We start from the raw sequence: 15,273 nt of genomic DNA on the forward strand, positions 1-15,273 counted from the left end.
CTATAATCAACAACGGGGAAGAGAGAGAGTAAAATTTTGTTTACTATAATCAACAACGGGGAAGAGAGAGGGTAAAATTTTGTTTACTATAATCAACAACGGGGAAGAGAGAGGGTAAAATTTTGTTCAACAACAGGGAAGAGAGGGAGTAAAATTCTGTCGACTATAGTCAACAGCGGGGAAGAGAGAGGGTAAAATTTTGTTTACTATAATCAACAACGGGGAAGAGAGAGGGTAAAATTTTGTTCAACAACAGGGAAGAGAGGGAGTAAAATCACTAACAACAACGGGGAAGAGAGAGGGGAAAATATTTTTTTACTATAATCAACAACGGGAAGAGAGAGTAAATTTGAGAGGGAGTAAAATTCTGTCGACTATAGTCAACAACGGGGAAGAGAGAGGGTAAAATTCTGTTTACTATAATCAACAACGGGGAAGAGAGAGGGTAAAATTCTGTTTACTATAATCAACAACGGGGAAGAGAGAGGGTAAAATTTTGTTCAACAACAGGGAAAGAGGGAGTAAATTCTTTGACTATAGTCAACAACGGGGAGAGAGAGAGGGTAAAAATTCTGTTGACTAAATTTGACAGTAGGAACAGAGAGGGTAAAAAAATTATGTCCACTATTGTTGACAGCATGGAAGAGAGAGGTTTAAATTCTTTGTTTCAGCAACCTAGTTAAACCAGTTCTTGTCATGACAAAAAGATTTCCAAAAAACGATTCACTGATGACTTATAATGTAAATTCAACGATTTCTGATACTAATTAAGGATGTTTTGTGTTTTTCAGAATGAACGACATCATCGTCAAGGTGAATGAGACAGATGTATCTCAGGCTACACATTCCGCGGCAGTAGATGCACTCAAGCAGGCTGGAACACGGGTGGTTCTGGTAAGACTTACAATAGATAAAAATAGCTTGTTTTGGAAAGATTGTAATATCTTACATGACCAAGTACATGTAAAAGATTCAGAAAGAGATAATTCTAAAGATCTTTATTCATCATGTGTTTGAATGAGGTGTTTAGATTTCTCACTCTTAAGAAGTTTTTAATGTTGTAGAAAATAGCTTAATTGTTTTTAAAAGGTTCTTGGAAATTGTTACAGCCATACTGATAAAAATTGTCCTTATATGGTAAATGAAGTTCTTTCTGATTGACTTAATGATTTTAAGTCTAAGCTATAGAAAGTACTTCTGATTGGTTCTGGTATAATTATTTCCAACATGAACAACTACAAATTTCACTGTAAGTGTACAAGTAAGTAATTATCTCCCTTTAAGCGTATCAGAGTTTTTTGGGTTTTTTTCGGAGGGCTGTGTTGTTAAGAGGTCTTTGTTTGAGTGTTTGATTATACACATTTTAGTACACGGCTGGGATGTGACTAGTTCTTTATTATAGCCCCTTTAAATTAATGCTGTCTTAATGATGATCCCAACTTTATAAACAGCATCTAGGAAAACTTTACATACATTAAATCAATCAAAGCTTAGTTATCAGGAGGAAACAAAGTAAAAAAATGCTTCAGAAGTTAAAAAAAGAAGAAGATTTAATGGACTGCTGTTATCAGTATTTGTTCTTCATTTTCAGTGTAAGTTCAACTTTTCTTTATATTCAGTATAATTTATAGTTCAACTTTTCCTTATTCTCAGTGTAATTGATAGTTCAGCTTTTCCTTATCCTCTGTGCTTGACATGTGACACAATTATAGTGTTAGGGTACAAGTACAGGTCCCTTAACACTTGTATAATGTGGTGACTTGACAGCAGTAATCTCATTGCCCAATCACTGGGGATGAATCAGAAGTGTTTTGGAGTACATGTGACAGGAGGTACACTGTCTATGATTGGCTGAGAGAGTCCAGCTACAGTTGGTTTAGAGGGCTATAACAGTTATCCAGTAGAGAAGATGTCAACACCTTTACCGTTGTTTCTATATCAACTCAGGTTTGGTTGTGACACAGCCACTCCAAAAATAGGTAATCGCGACCCGTGTGACGCACTAGTTGGTCAGTCAGGAACCAATCATGACATGAAGAGTTGTGCTATTTTTGGAGTTTCTTGACTATTGTACTTTCTATAACCTAATATCCTAGATCAATAATTCTTGCCATTCTCAATTGTCCTCAGAAAAAAAAATTATTTCTTCATTTGGTGTCGTGAATCCTATAAGAACAAGCAGGGCCTTCCCTATATACATAATATTACTTCTATTTTCCTATATCAATTCCTGATTGCCCAAAATCAGATACTGCCTTCTCAATTTTGCCTATCAGAAACCACTTATCCTTTATTAGATTCACTCAATCCTCAATTCTCTATAAGAATCTGATGCTTCATTTTGCAATGAGAAAAAGTACATATAGTTTTACTTTATTATATGAATTAATAACATTTGATACCCCAGATATATACAAGATTGTGTGTCACAGCATCTGTGTTACAATCCAATCTATCTATAAATACCTCCCAATACCACTCAAGGAAGGAAGAAAAATACTCTTTATAGCAAATTAGTCTAAATATATACAATGCTCAATTTGTGTTTAAATTTTTCTATGGGACTTTAAAATGATCCCACTGTAAGCTGGTTATTTGTAGTGATTTTAACTAAAAACAAGAATATTAAAATGTACCAGTTTTAATTGTCTCACAAAATCATGAAAAAATACCATCCCCACGGAAATATCATCCTCATGAAAGTATCATCCCTGTGAAAATAATTGGCTGTACAGTTTTGAGCAGACGGTCTTCATACAGAGGTGGTCGCTATGGCAGATTTTATTTTAATGAAGCAATTGTGTATTGAATTTTACAATAAGTGACATTTACATGTTTTTGTATTGCAGTATGTAAAAAGACTGCGGGCTCCATTAGAGAATGTGTTGGAGATTGAGCTAGTGAAGGGAAACAAAGGTAATTAATGCAAACCGTGATAATCGTCCTAAATCAAACTCAGTATGTCACAACCAGCTTACTAAAAGATAGAAAATTCTGGTAGATTTTCAGCCACTTTAACTTTTGAGCCACTAAGATGATTGGTTGGATGGCATAGTAGACAAGTCATTCACCTTCCGCCTAGCCAGTCTGTCTCATCACATGGAATTTTTCTGGTTCCTCCCACTTAACATCGCTGGGGGTACTGTTAACAAACTCTTACTGACTGTACTGTCCTTTATGTTACAAGGCTGGGCATTAGTATTGCTGGGGGTACTGGTAACAAACTCCTACTGACTGTACTGTCCTTAATGTTACAGGGCTTGGCTTCAGCATTACTGGGGGTACTGTTAACAAACTCCTACTGACTGTACTGTCCTTTATGTTACAGGACTAGGCTTCAGCATTACTGGGGGTACTGTTAACAAACTCCTACTGACTGTACTGTCCTTAATGTTACAGGGCTAGGCTTCAGCAACACTAGGGGTACTGTTAACAAACTCCTACTGACTGTACTGTCCTAATGTTACAGGGCTTGGCTTCATACTGGGGTACTGTTAACAAACTCCTACTGACTGCTGTCCTTTATGTTACAGGGCTAGGCTTCAGCATCACTGGGGGTACTGTTAACAAACTCCTACTGACTGTACTGTCCTTTATGTTACAGGGCTTGGCTTCAGCAACATGGGGTACTGTTAACAAACTCTACTGACTGACTGTCTTATGTTACAGTGGCTTCAGCATTGGTACTGTCAACTAGACTGCTTCTTTATGTTACAGGGTGCTTCAGCATACTGGGGTACTGTTAACAAACTCCTACTGACTGTACTGTCCTTATGTTACAGGGCTAGGCTTCAGCATTACTGGGGTACTGTTAACAAACTCCTACTGACTGTACTGTCCTTAATGTTACAGGGCTTGGCTTCAGCATCACTGGGGGTACTGTTAACAAACTCCTACTGACTGTCTGTCCTTTATGTTACAGGCTGGCTTCAGCATTACTGGGGTACTGTTAACAAACTCCTACTGACTGTACTGTCCTTATGTTACAGGGCTTGGCTTCAGCATTACTGGGGTACTGTTAACAAACTCCTACTGACTGTACTGTCCTTAATGTTACAGGGCTAGGCTTCAGCATTACTGGGGGTACTGTTAACAAACTCCTACTGACTGTACTGTCCTTTATGTTACAGGCTAGGCTTCAGCATTACTGGGGGTACTGTTAACAAACACTACTGACCTGTACTGGGGTACTGTTAACAAACTCCTACTGACTGTACTGTCCTTAATGTTACAGGGCTTGGCTTCAGCATTACTGGGGGTACTGTTAACAAACTCCTACTGACTGTACTGTCCTTTATGTTACAGGGCTTGGCTTCAGCATTACTGGGGGTACTGTTAACAAACTCCTACTGACTGTACTGTCCTTTATGTTACAGGGCTTGGCTTCAGCATTACTGGGGGTACTGTTAACAAACTCCTACTGACTGTACTGTCCTTTATGTTACAGGGCTAGGCTTCAGCATCACTGGGGGTACTGTTAACAAACTCCTACTGACTGTACTGTCCTTTATGTTACAGGGCTAGGCTTCAGCATCACTGGGGGTACTGTTAACAAACTCCTACTGACTGTACTGTCCTTTATGTTACAGGGCTAGGCTTCAGCATTACTGGGGGTACTGTTAACAAACTCCTACTGACTGTACTGTCCTTTATGTTACAGGGCTTGGCTTCAGCATTACTGGGGGTACTGTTAACAAACTCCTACTGACTGTACTGTCCTTTATGTTACAGGGCTAGGCTTCAGCATTACTGGGGTACTGTTAACAAACTCCTACTGACTGTACTGTCCTTTATGTTACAGGGCTAGGCTTCAGCATTACTGGGGGTACTGTTAACAAACTCCTACTGACTGTACTGTCCTTTATGTTACAGGACTAGGCTTCAGCATTACTGGGGGAACTGTTAACAAACTTCTACTGACTGTACTGTCCTTTATGTTACAGGACTAGGCTTCAGCATTACTGGGGGTACTGTTAACAAACTCCTACTGACTGTACTGTCCTTAATGTTACAGGGCTTGGCTTCAGCATTACTGGGGGTACTGTTAACAAACTCCTACTGACTGTACTGTCCTTTATGTTACAGGGCTTGGCTTCAGCATTACTGGGGGTACTGTTAACAAACTCCTACTGACTGTACTGTCCTTTATGTTACAGGGCTAGGCTTCAGCATTACTGGGGTACTGTTAACAAACTCCTACTGACTGTACTGTCCTTTATGTTACAGGACTAGGCTTCAGCATCACTGGGGGTACTGTTAACAAACTCCTACTGACTGTACTGTCCTTTATGTTACAGGGCTAGGCTTCAGCATCACTGGGGGTACTGTTAACAAACTCCTACTGACTGTACTGTCCTTTATGTTACAGGCTTGGCTTCAGCATTACTGGGGGTACTGTTAACAAACTCCTACTGACTGTACTGTCCTTTATGTTACAGGGCTAGGCTTCAGCATTACTGGGGGTACTGTTAACAAACTCCTACTGACTGTACTGTCCTTTATGTTACAGGGCTAGGCTTCAGCATTACTGGGGGTACTGTTAACAAACTCCTACTGACTGTACTGTCCTTTATGTTACAGGACTAGGCTTCAGCATTACTGGGGGTACTGTTAACAAACTCCTACTGACTGTACTGTCCTTTATGTTACAGGACTAGGCTTCAGCATTACTGGGGGTACTGTTAACAAACTCCTACTGACTGTACTGTCCTTAATGTTACAGGGCTAGGCTTCAGCAACACTAGGGGTACTGTTAACAAACTCCTACTGACTGTACTGTCCTTAATGTTACAGGGCTTGGCTTCAGCATTACTGGGGGTACTGTTAACAAACTCCTACTGACTGTACTGTCCTTTATGTTACAGGGCTTGGCTTCAGCATCACTGGGGGGTACTGTTAACAAACTCCTACTGACTGTACTGTCCTTAATGTTACAGGGCTTGGCTTCAGCATCACTGGGGGGTACTGTTAACAAACCCCTACTGACTGTACTGTCCTTTATGTTACAGGGCTAGGCTTCAGCATCACTGGGGGTACTGTTAACAAACTCCTACTGACTGTACTGTCCTTAATGTTACAGGGCTTGGCTTCAGCATTACTGGGGGTACTGTTAACAAACTCCTACTGACTGTACTGTCCTTTATGTTACAGGGCTAGGCTTCAGCATCACTGGGGGTACTGTTAACAAACTCCTACTGACTGTACTGTCCTTTATGTTACAGGGCTAGGCTTCAGCATCACTGGGGGTACTGTTAACAAACTCCTACTGACTGTACTGTCCTTTATGTTACAGGGCTAGGCTTCAGCATTACTGGGGGTACTGTTAACAAACTCCTACTGACTGTACTGTCCTTAATGTTACAGGGCTTGGCTTCAGCATTACTGGGGGTACTGTTAACAAACTCCTACTGACTGTACTGTCCTTTATGTTACAGGGCTAGGCTTCAGCATCACTGGGGGTACTGTTAACAAACCCTACTGACTGTACTGTCCTTTATGTTACAGGACTAGGCTTCAGCATCACTGGGGGGGTACTGTTAACAAACTCCTACTGACTGTACTGTCCTTTATGTTACAGGGCTAGGCTTCAGCATCACTGGGGGTACTGTTAACAAACTCCTACTGACTGTACTGTCCTTAATGTTACAGGGCTTGGCTTCAGCATCACTGGGGGTACTGTTAACAAACTCCTACTGACTGTACTGTCCTTTATGTTACAGGGCTAGGCTTCAGCATCACTGGGGGTACTGTTAACAAACTCCTACTGACTGTACTGTCCTTTATGTTACAGGACTAGGCTTCAGCATCACTGGGGGGTACTGTTAACAAACTCCTACTGACTGTACTGTCCTTTATGTTACAGGACTAGGCTTCAGCATCACTGGGGGAACTGTTAACAAACTCCTACTGACTGTACTGTCCTTTATGTTACAGGGCTAGGCTTCAGCATTGCTGGGGGTACTGTTAACAAACTCCTACTGACTGTACTGTCCTTTATGTTACAGGACTAGGCTTCAGCATCACTGGGGGGTACTGTTAACAAACTCCTACTGACTGTACTGTCCTTTATGTTACAGGGCTAGGCTTCAGCATCACTGGGGGTACTGTTAACAAACTCCTACTGACTGTACTGTCCTTTATGTTACAGGGCTAGGCTTCAGCATCACTGTGGGTACTGTTAACAAACTCCTACTGACTGTACTGTCCTTTATGTTACAGGGCTAGGCTTCAGCATCACTGGGGGTACTGTTAACAAACTCCTACTGACTGTACTGTCCTTTATGTTACAGGGCTAGGCTTCAGCATTGCTGGGGGTACTGTTAACAAACTCCTACTGACTGCACTGTCCTTTATGTTACAGGGCTAGGCTTCAGCATCACTAGGGGTGCTGTTAACAAACTCCTACTGACTGTACTGTCCTTTATGTTACAGGGCTAGGCTTCAGCATCACTAGGGGTACTGTTAACAAACTCCTACTGACTGTACTGTCCTTAATGTTACAGGGCTAGGCTTCAGCATCACTAGGGGTACTGTTAACAAACTCCTACTGACTGTACTGTCCTTTATGTTACAGGGCTTGGCTTCAGCATTACTGGGGGTACTGTTAACAAACTCCTACTGACTGTACTGTCCTTTATGTTACAGGGCTTGGCTTCAGCATCACTAGGGGTACTGTTAACAAACTCCTACTGACTGTACTGTCCTTAATGTTACAGGGCTTGGCTTCAGCATCACTGGGGGTACTGTTAACAAACTCCTACTGTCTATACTGTCCTCTATGTTACAGGGCTTGGCTTCAGCATCACTAGGGGTACTGTTAACAAACCCCTACTGACTGTACTGTCCTTAATGTTACAGGGCTTGGCTTCAGCATCACTGGGGGTACTGTTAACAAACTCCTACTGACTGTACTGTCCTTTATGTTACAGGGCTTGGCTTCAGCATTACTGGGGGTACTGTTAACAAACTCCTACTGACTGTACTGTCCTTTATGTTACAGGGCTTGGCTTCAGCATTACTGGGGGTACTGTTAACAAACTCCTACTGACTGTGCTGTCCTTTATGTTACAGGGCTTGGCTTCAGCATCGCTGGGGGTATTGGTAACCAACACATTCCTGGAGACAATGGAATCTTTGTTACCAAGATCATTGAAGGTGGGGCAGCTGAACAGGACGGACGATTGGCCATGGGCGACAGACTTATTGCGGTATTTTATTTACATCTGTGATGCATTGTCTTTAATGGATTAAAAAATATACCAGATCATGTACACTATTCTTTTCAATCCAAAATCAAAATAACTAAGGAAAATAAATGATACACAAAAGGATATAGAAGAAAACATCATAATTGAAATGAGAATGCTGTCATTGAATTTTTGAAAATAGAATATCTGGTACAATTTTCTTCATGTGTTGTAAGACTAGTATTGTTTCTAACAGTCCTGTCTGGATTATCTCCCTTATAACACCAAGACCAATTTGAAGTAATATTGTCACAGTTACCTCTCTTTGATCATGCGGAGATATTTCAACTTAAGTAGAAAAAATAGATTTCTGTCACTAAATATATCAGTTTGATCTATAATCTGAATATTTTTGTTGGTAACTTTGTTGTTAAGTTCTTCTTTTCTAACACCGTAACAAACTTCTTGTATAATAGACTTTGTCTTTTTACTCAGGTGAATGAGGATAACCTTGAGAATGTAAGTCATGAAGAAGCTGTAGCAGCACTAAAAGCAACGCAGGAAGTTGTGCGGTTAACGATAGCGAAACCTTCGTATGTACCACCAGATAGTGTTCAGCAAGATCCTTCCCCGCCAGGTAAATAACGAGAAAACATGTTCATAATGAACAATGTCTTACACTTTCCCTTACAAAGTGAATAAATACAAAGGATTCACAATTAACGAAATCTTACAGTGCATTAGTAAGAACAGTTCTCAGGCAGGTATAGATCATTCCCAATAAAGGCTTTTGATGTTAAGTTCATCAGAACTTCTGCCTATTCAGTAAATTGATACATACATAAAAACATTTTTTGTCATATTGGTCCCTGATCTTCAGGAAAATTATATGTTTGTTATTTAGTGACCAGTTATACTAGTTATTTTTTCAATCATTGCAAGCGGTCAGTCGAAAGCTTGATTAAGACACGTTGATTTGTGTGTTTATTAGTGAATAGAAAGATAGAGAGTGTTGCCAGTGTTCCATCGTCCACGCCCGACAGACCAACCCCGTCACCAAGCACACCACCCAAACTCAACAACTATGAAAACGACGACTTCCCAAGGTAAGGCTTTGTTAGTACAGCTGTACAAGGCTTCAGATGTTTGAGGACATGTTCAAAAGTGAATGAGTACGCATCCACAGAGATAAAACATGAACTAATACAGCCTTTTGGTTTTAAAAAATGAAATGAACAGATGAAATGAACATGTCCCTAAGCTGAGAAGCAAAGTACAGTCTGGCCCTTGATATTTAAATGTTGTTAGTCTTCTGTAATGTCCAATCTTATTATGAAGTGGAGAAAAATGGATTTGGGACAAACAAGTTGGGGAGTCAGTGACTTAAGAAAGTAGCTATTTGGCTTGAAAACATCAGTCATTTACCCAATGTTCTTGGTGTTTTGAGAAAATGAAACATTACTGATTAACATAAAGGTGTATTGGATCCATTTATGGAATGATGAACTGTTCAAGCTAGAAATGGTGGAGAGGTTATGAAAAGACGGTGCTGGAATTTCTTTAATTGTTTTCACTACAGAATATGATGGGTTAAGGGGAGATAACTGCTCTAGTCAATGTTTTGGTGAAATTTGAATTCTCCCTTTTGTGATGTGTAGAAATTTGGCTTAGAAAGATTGAAAACGAAATGTACAATGTTGATTCCAGCTGATGATATTAAAATGCACACAATAAGAGTAACAAAAATAACTAAAATAAAAAAGACAAGCTTGAAACACTTTTCGCATTGTTTACTGATCTGTATCCATATTAAATTGGAATTCATTGGAATTCAGAAACTTCACAAATGTAAGAGTGATGGTTGGGAAGTGTAAACTGTCAAAGTGTAAGATAAAGGATGTATAGGAGAGAATGACTCTGATGTGTATTAGTGAAGTGTCCCGATGTGATTCTTCAAGAAAATCACAACAGTAAGGAAACACAGGCAGAAAGTCTTATCATACATGTGTTTCAGGTTAAATTGATTATGTTTCCTCTCCTTTGTCTCTGTCCGTTACTTCCTGCTGTAGGATTCTCAGTTTGGTCATGTGTCAGTAAAATTTTGGAAGGTTTTAAATAGCTGGCTGACATAATGTTTTAAAAAGTTTAAAAAGCAATTATGTACATATGTGTCTGATGATAGACCATCCAGCACTGCCAATGAATTGATTATTAAATGCCAAATATTGAATGGCTAGGAATCAAGTAGAGTTTAGAAAATGTAAGAAATATTAGGTCGTCTCTCAAAAGATATATAGCAGATAACTATCGGAGAAAAGTAAACAGAATTTAGAGAGAAAATGTAATAGAATTAGCTGCTGTTAAAGATGCTCCACCGCCGACAGAGCATAAATGATATTAATCATTTGAACAATAATTGGTGTTGAATCGTGTATATATGTCTAATTAACACAAAAAATAATATAAAATGATTTATTTCGCCTTAGTTGCATGCGCAATCAGTGCTTCATTCCATATAAGATATAGTGCCACAGAATTTTTTCAGGATGCAATTAATTATTTTTCATATTTTTAACTTGAAGTAAAATAAGAAGCTCAAACTTTTCAATGGTGGTAATGGTGTAAAGTAAGTAACTTTTGAAACTGAAGAAAAATACTAAATTGTTTGCTCCTGTTTTTGATTATGAAAAAATACCATTTGTCAGCGGTGGAGCATCTTTAAAAAAAATGTGTACAAACATACATCATGGTGGGTAAATAGATATGTCTGGGACTCTGTAACGGTGACAGAGGGAATGTGCACAATGATTAAAAAGCCATTCAGAAGAAAAGGGTGACTTATAAAAAACAAAACAAAAAACCCCAAAAAATGTGGCTGACCAAAGTATTGGTAATCCTGATCTTGATGTGATGGAATGCCAACTCTTCTTCGAATTGGTTGTGAGGGTTATTTCGTAAATTTGTTAGAAACAACAGGATAGATTTCTCGGACATACTAATAATTAATGTAGTGATTGATACAATCTCAAAGAGCAGGTATCGCAAACTGGCTCAATATTTAAAGAGAGGTTTGGACAAACAAAGAGCAGGTATCGCAAACTGGCTCAATATTTAAAGAGAGGTTTGGACAAAATGGACTTTACAGACTTAAATTGACATGTGGACACCTCCTAGACCAGACTTAAATTTACATGTGGACACCTCCTAGACCATCAATACCCAAGTTTCCCCTGCTAAACTAATTTTACCTAGTCAGCAATTCCATGTCAATTCTATTAAATGAAACTCTAATTAAAAGAATTTTCTCATTCGTACCGCTGTAATGAGCTTTGGGGGAGCAGGAGATCTCTTTTTGCATTTGATTGTTGATTTTTCTTGTGTCAGCTTATGCAGAAAAACTCTTTGTATATTTTTGTGCTTTAGTAATTCCCCCTTTGTTAATATCATTATGGAGTTAAATGTTGTTTATTTAAACTTTTAGTTGATATATAAAGAAGTATTTTGAAAGAGTGTTCATTTCACATGAAATTCATGAAATAAGCTTTTCAAAGTATTTATTTTTATGATCCTTGGAAAACATAAAATTATATTCCAAGTTTCATGAGACCTCATATGCAGTGAGCACTACTTCTTCTGTATACTATTTATCACATAATAACAAAAAACAAAATTGTGACAAATTGAAATGAAATTTGTAATGCCTATCAAATTTAATGGAAACAGTTATTTTGTGGCGAAATTACTGTTTGCCGACTTCACATTGTTGTTCAGATCACAATAGATTTCCATCCAGCAAAGCAGAATCAAAAACGACTGATTACTGATTGTATTGATTAGAAACATGCAAATTCATTGCATGGGCAACGTCAGTAAGGCAAGAAATGGATTATGTGATAAATATAGTCATGACCATTTTTGTCATGGATTTCTGCATGTTTGTATTTTGGAAGATTTCTTTATTTCTTTTAAGAAATGTATTCAATTATTATTCTTTTATTTAAAAATTTCAATTACATTAATGCATCAGTCTTAAATTCACAGAGGTCCTTTTAAATTTAAATTTAGAAACTGCATTGGAATGGAACCATGTATCTATAACCATCCTGCTAGCTGTTTATAACAGTCTAAAATAACCAATAATTCTTTTTTTTTTTTCTTCTTGCATGCAGAAAGAAGCTTCCAAAGCAAAGATAAAAATCTTGGTTACCAAAGCTGTCCATTCTGCTGCAAGGATTTCTCTATTCGGAATGGTTAAAAGTTGCTGCGAAAAAAAAAAAAGAAAAAAAAATCAACTGATGATTATAGAATTAGTGACATTGTTCCTTTCTTTACTAAATTTAAATTTTAAGAGCACTTTGTACATTTTGAATGACAAGATAGCTAGATCTGTTTCCTATCTCTGTAAAAATCAATACCCTGTCTCCATGACAACAGCGACATCAACACACGGATGCATATATCTGCACCAGAGGTAGATTTCATTGCCAGTGACAGTGTAATCTTTACAGAAGCTAGTGTGTTGTTTTTCATCTGATATACGAGGCGAGGAAAAAATTAAGTACTTTCTCAAAAATTCAATTTCTGTATCCTCATGTTCTGTAACAACACAAGTTTTTGTATGAATTTAAGAACATGAATTTCAAATTCCTGTGACTTAAAGGCTGATATTGGTTGGAATAAGGCGCCAACTTTACACCCATTCACCCCTGACAATGGATTTAGATTATTTTAGTTCAACGGCTGGAACAGTCCATTTTGGAATTTCAGGGGTGAATTAGTTAAATTGTTTATTAGAAAAGCTCCCAACGAATAGTTATCGCATGACAAGGTAGAAAATGAGTCTTCCTACTTCTCCTGGTGAAAAGGAATATGAATTTTGATATTTACCTATAAAACTACATGTGAAATGCTCAAAAATTCATTCACACATTTTCTCAGATTTTTTTCTCTCTTCATACATATTCTATTTATAGCTCAAGTTAAGTATGCATATTATACTGGAAAAAAATACATATAAAAAAAGTTTATTGGTGTGCATTTGAATAAAAGGAATTTAATATCGTTTAAAAGAAAATTAAATTCAAATTATTGCAATGGCATTAAAAACTTTCGTTTTGAAAGCAGATTTTATATGTTACTTTTTTTGTCATTTGTATTATTTTGAACCCATATTGCATGGTATTACCTGTAGCTCAAGTTGGTTTTGTCATGTCTATCTTTTCTATCCAATTTATAACCATTTTCTTCCATTATTTTTAGTTATTTTATATCAGTGATTATTGCTGTAAGTGTTGTGAGATCAAGTAAGTGTTGTGATTGAGTATATACCAATGAAGTATCATTTAAGGTAACTCAAATTGTTGAATTTCTGCTGTTAACAATTTTTACCAAATATTGAAGATTTCTATGGCATTACATTTGCAATATTGCAAGCCATTTGTTTTTAGTGTTTATTCATGTACTTTTATGATGGAACATAATGTTAGTTGCATATCAAAAACATCATGAAGCAATTAAACTCCAAAAAAAATTATCAAAATTTTTTTATCAAGTTATTTTTGTAAATGTTTTATATTAATTCTATGTTTATTTGGCAGTGATGAGCTCTGTAATTGTCCTGTTTTCTTTACGTATTATATTTACAGGAATTATTGCTTGGTTTCTTTATACCATAGAACATGTAGAGACAGAGACAAATATCTTTATAAACAGGATTCGTTATAGACAGGGGTCGCTATATACAGGTTTCTTTATAATGATATCTTTCAGTGCCATACTTATTTACTTCTATACATTCGATAGAGCAGAGCTTGAGATTTTTTTATGATTATTTTTATAGATATTTTTTATGTTTAAATGATACATTCCGGATTTAGAAATTTTATGTAATGGTGTATTCTGATAATGTAGTCCTGAAATGATTTTACTGTAATCTGCATGCTATTGAATAGGTTTTTCAAATTTAATACAAAATATATATTTAGAAAAAAAAGGTTTTTTTCCTCACTTTTTGATATGTTCATATACTTGATATTCAAATTGATATTAATACTCGTTCATAAAGACATAATCATCTTCTGAGTGACGTAAATGATCAAAAATTAGTTGGTTCTCCAATCTTCAAGTCTCCATTTGAACTAAAAGGTAGAAAAAAGCTGTGTGTACATGGATTTTGTTTCATGCTACAAAATTTATCTTCTATTCAACAAGAAGTATGTTTGAATATTTCTTTCCTAATAATGATGTTTTTGAACATTTTCAATTTAACTGAATATATAGTAATTATTTGAACATTTTCAATTTTACTGAATATATTGTAAATATTGCTTTATAAAGTTAGAGATATACAGTACAGTCAAATCTGTCTATAAAGGACACCAAAGGGACATAGCAAAATATAGACAGGAGTCCTTTATACAGAGGCCAATTATGTTGTAAATTACACCAAATGGTTGATGAATCAGTCCTTTATAGACAGGTGTCCTTTATACAGAGGCCAATTATGTTGTAAATTACACCAAATTGGTTGATGAATCAGTCCTTTATAGACAGGTGTCCTTTCCATAGAGGTATCCTTTATAGCATGTTAGACTGTAAAATAAAACTTTCCTATAAAATTTCATATTAAAAAATAGTAAATTATGAATATTGTATAATTAAGTAGGAAAATGATTTTCATAGATTGTTGGTGAATGGTACATAAAATTAAAAATTTGATAGATATTGTAGTATTTTTGCATGTTATGAACATCTGCATGAGAATATTGTATAATCATATTGATGTTGTTTTCCTTATATATATATCCTACCGTCATTCCATCAATAAGTCATTTTCTTGGTAATTGAGCATTTGTTGATTCATGTCAATATGATAGCTTTATTGTTTTAGATTAATGTAATGGTTGTGATCTACAAAACATGTTAAAACGTTTCTGTGTGATTTCTAATTGTAATACGAGTCCAAACCCAGGCTATATCACTCTGGGTAGCAATAGTGTGTTGTGTTTTGTTATTTAACAAGGCTGATGATATCCCCAAAGTTTCTGTTGTATAGTTAATCATGAATAAAGTTTAATTAATCTTAAAG

At 36.8% G+C, this 15,273-nt stretch overlaps 1 protein-coding gene across 1 annotated transcript in view; it reads left to right on the forward strand.

The window, feature by feature from the left end:
* The window catches only part of LOC138307364 (disks large homolog 4-like), a 58,400-nt gene that overhangs the window by 38,840 nt on the left and 4,287 nt on the right, over positions 1-15,273 (forward strand). Inside the window, exons 4-8 of the mRNA XM_069248065.1 lie at positions 792-894; positions 2,850-2,916; positions 8,071-8,207; positions 8,682-8,823; positions 9,178-9,292. Of these exons, the coding sequence (XP_069104166.1) occupies positions 792-894; positions 2,850-2,916; positions 8,071-8,207; positions 8,682-8,823; positions 9,178-9,292 (564 nt within the window). The remainder of the gene's footprint in view (positions 1-791; positions 895-2,849; positions 2,917-8,070; positions 8,208-8,681; positions 8,824-9,177; positions 9,293-15,273) is intronic.

This window comes from Argopecten irradians, chromosome 14 (genome assembly GCF_041381155.1).
Source record: "Argopecten irradians isolate NY chromosome 14, Ai_NY, whole genome shotgun sequence".
NCBI classification, from domain to species: domain Eukaryota; kingdom Metazoa; phylum Mollusca; class Bivalvia; order Pectinida; family Pectinidae; genus Argopecten; species Argopecten irradians.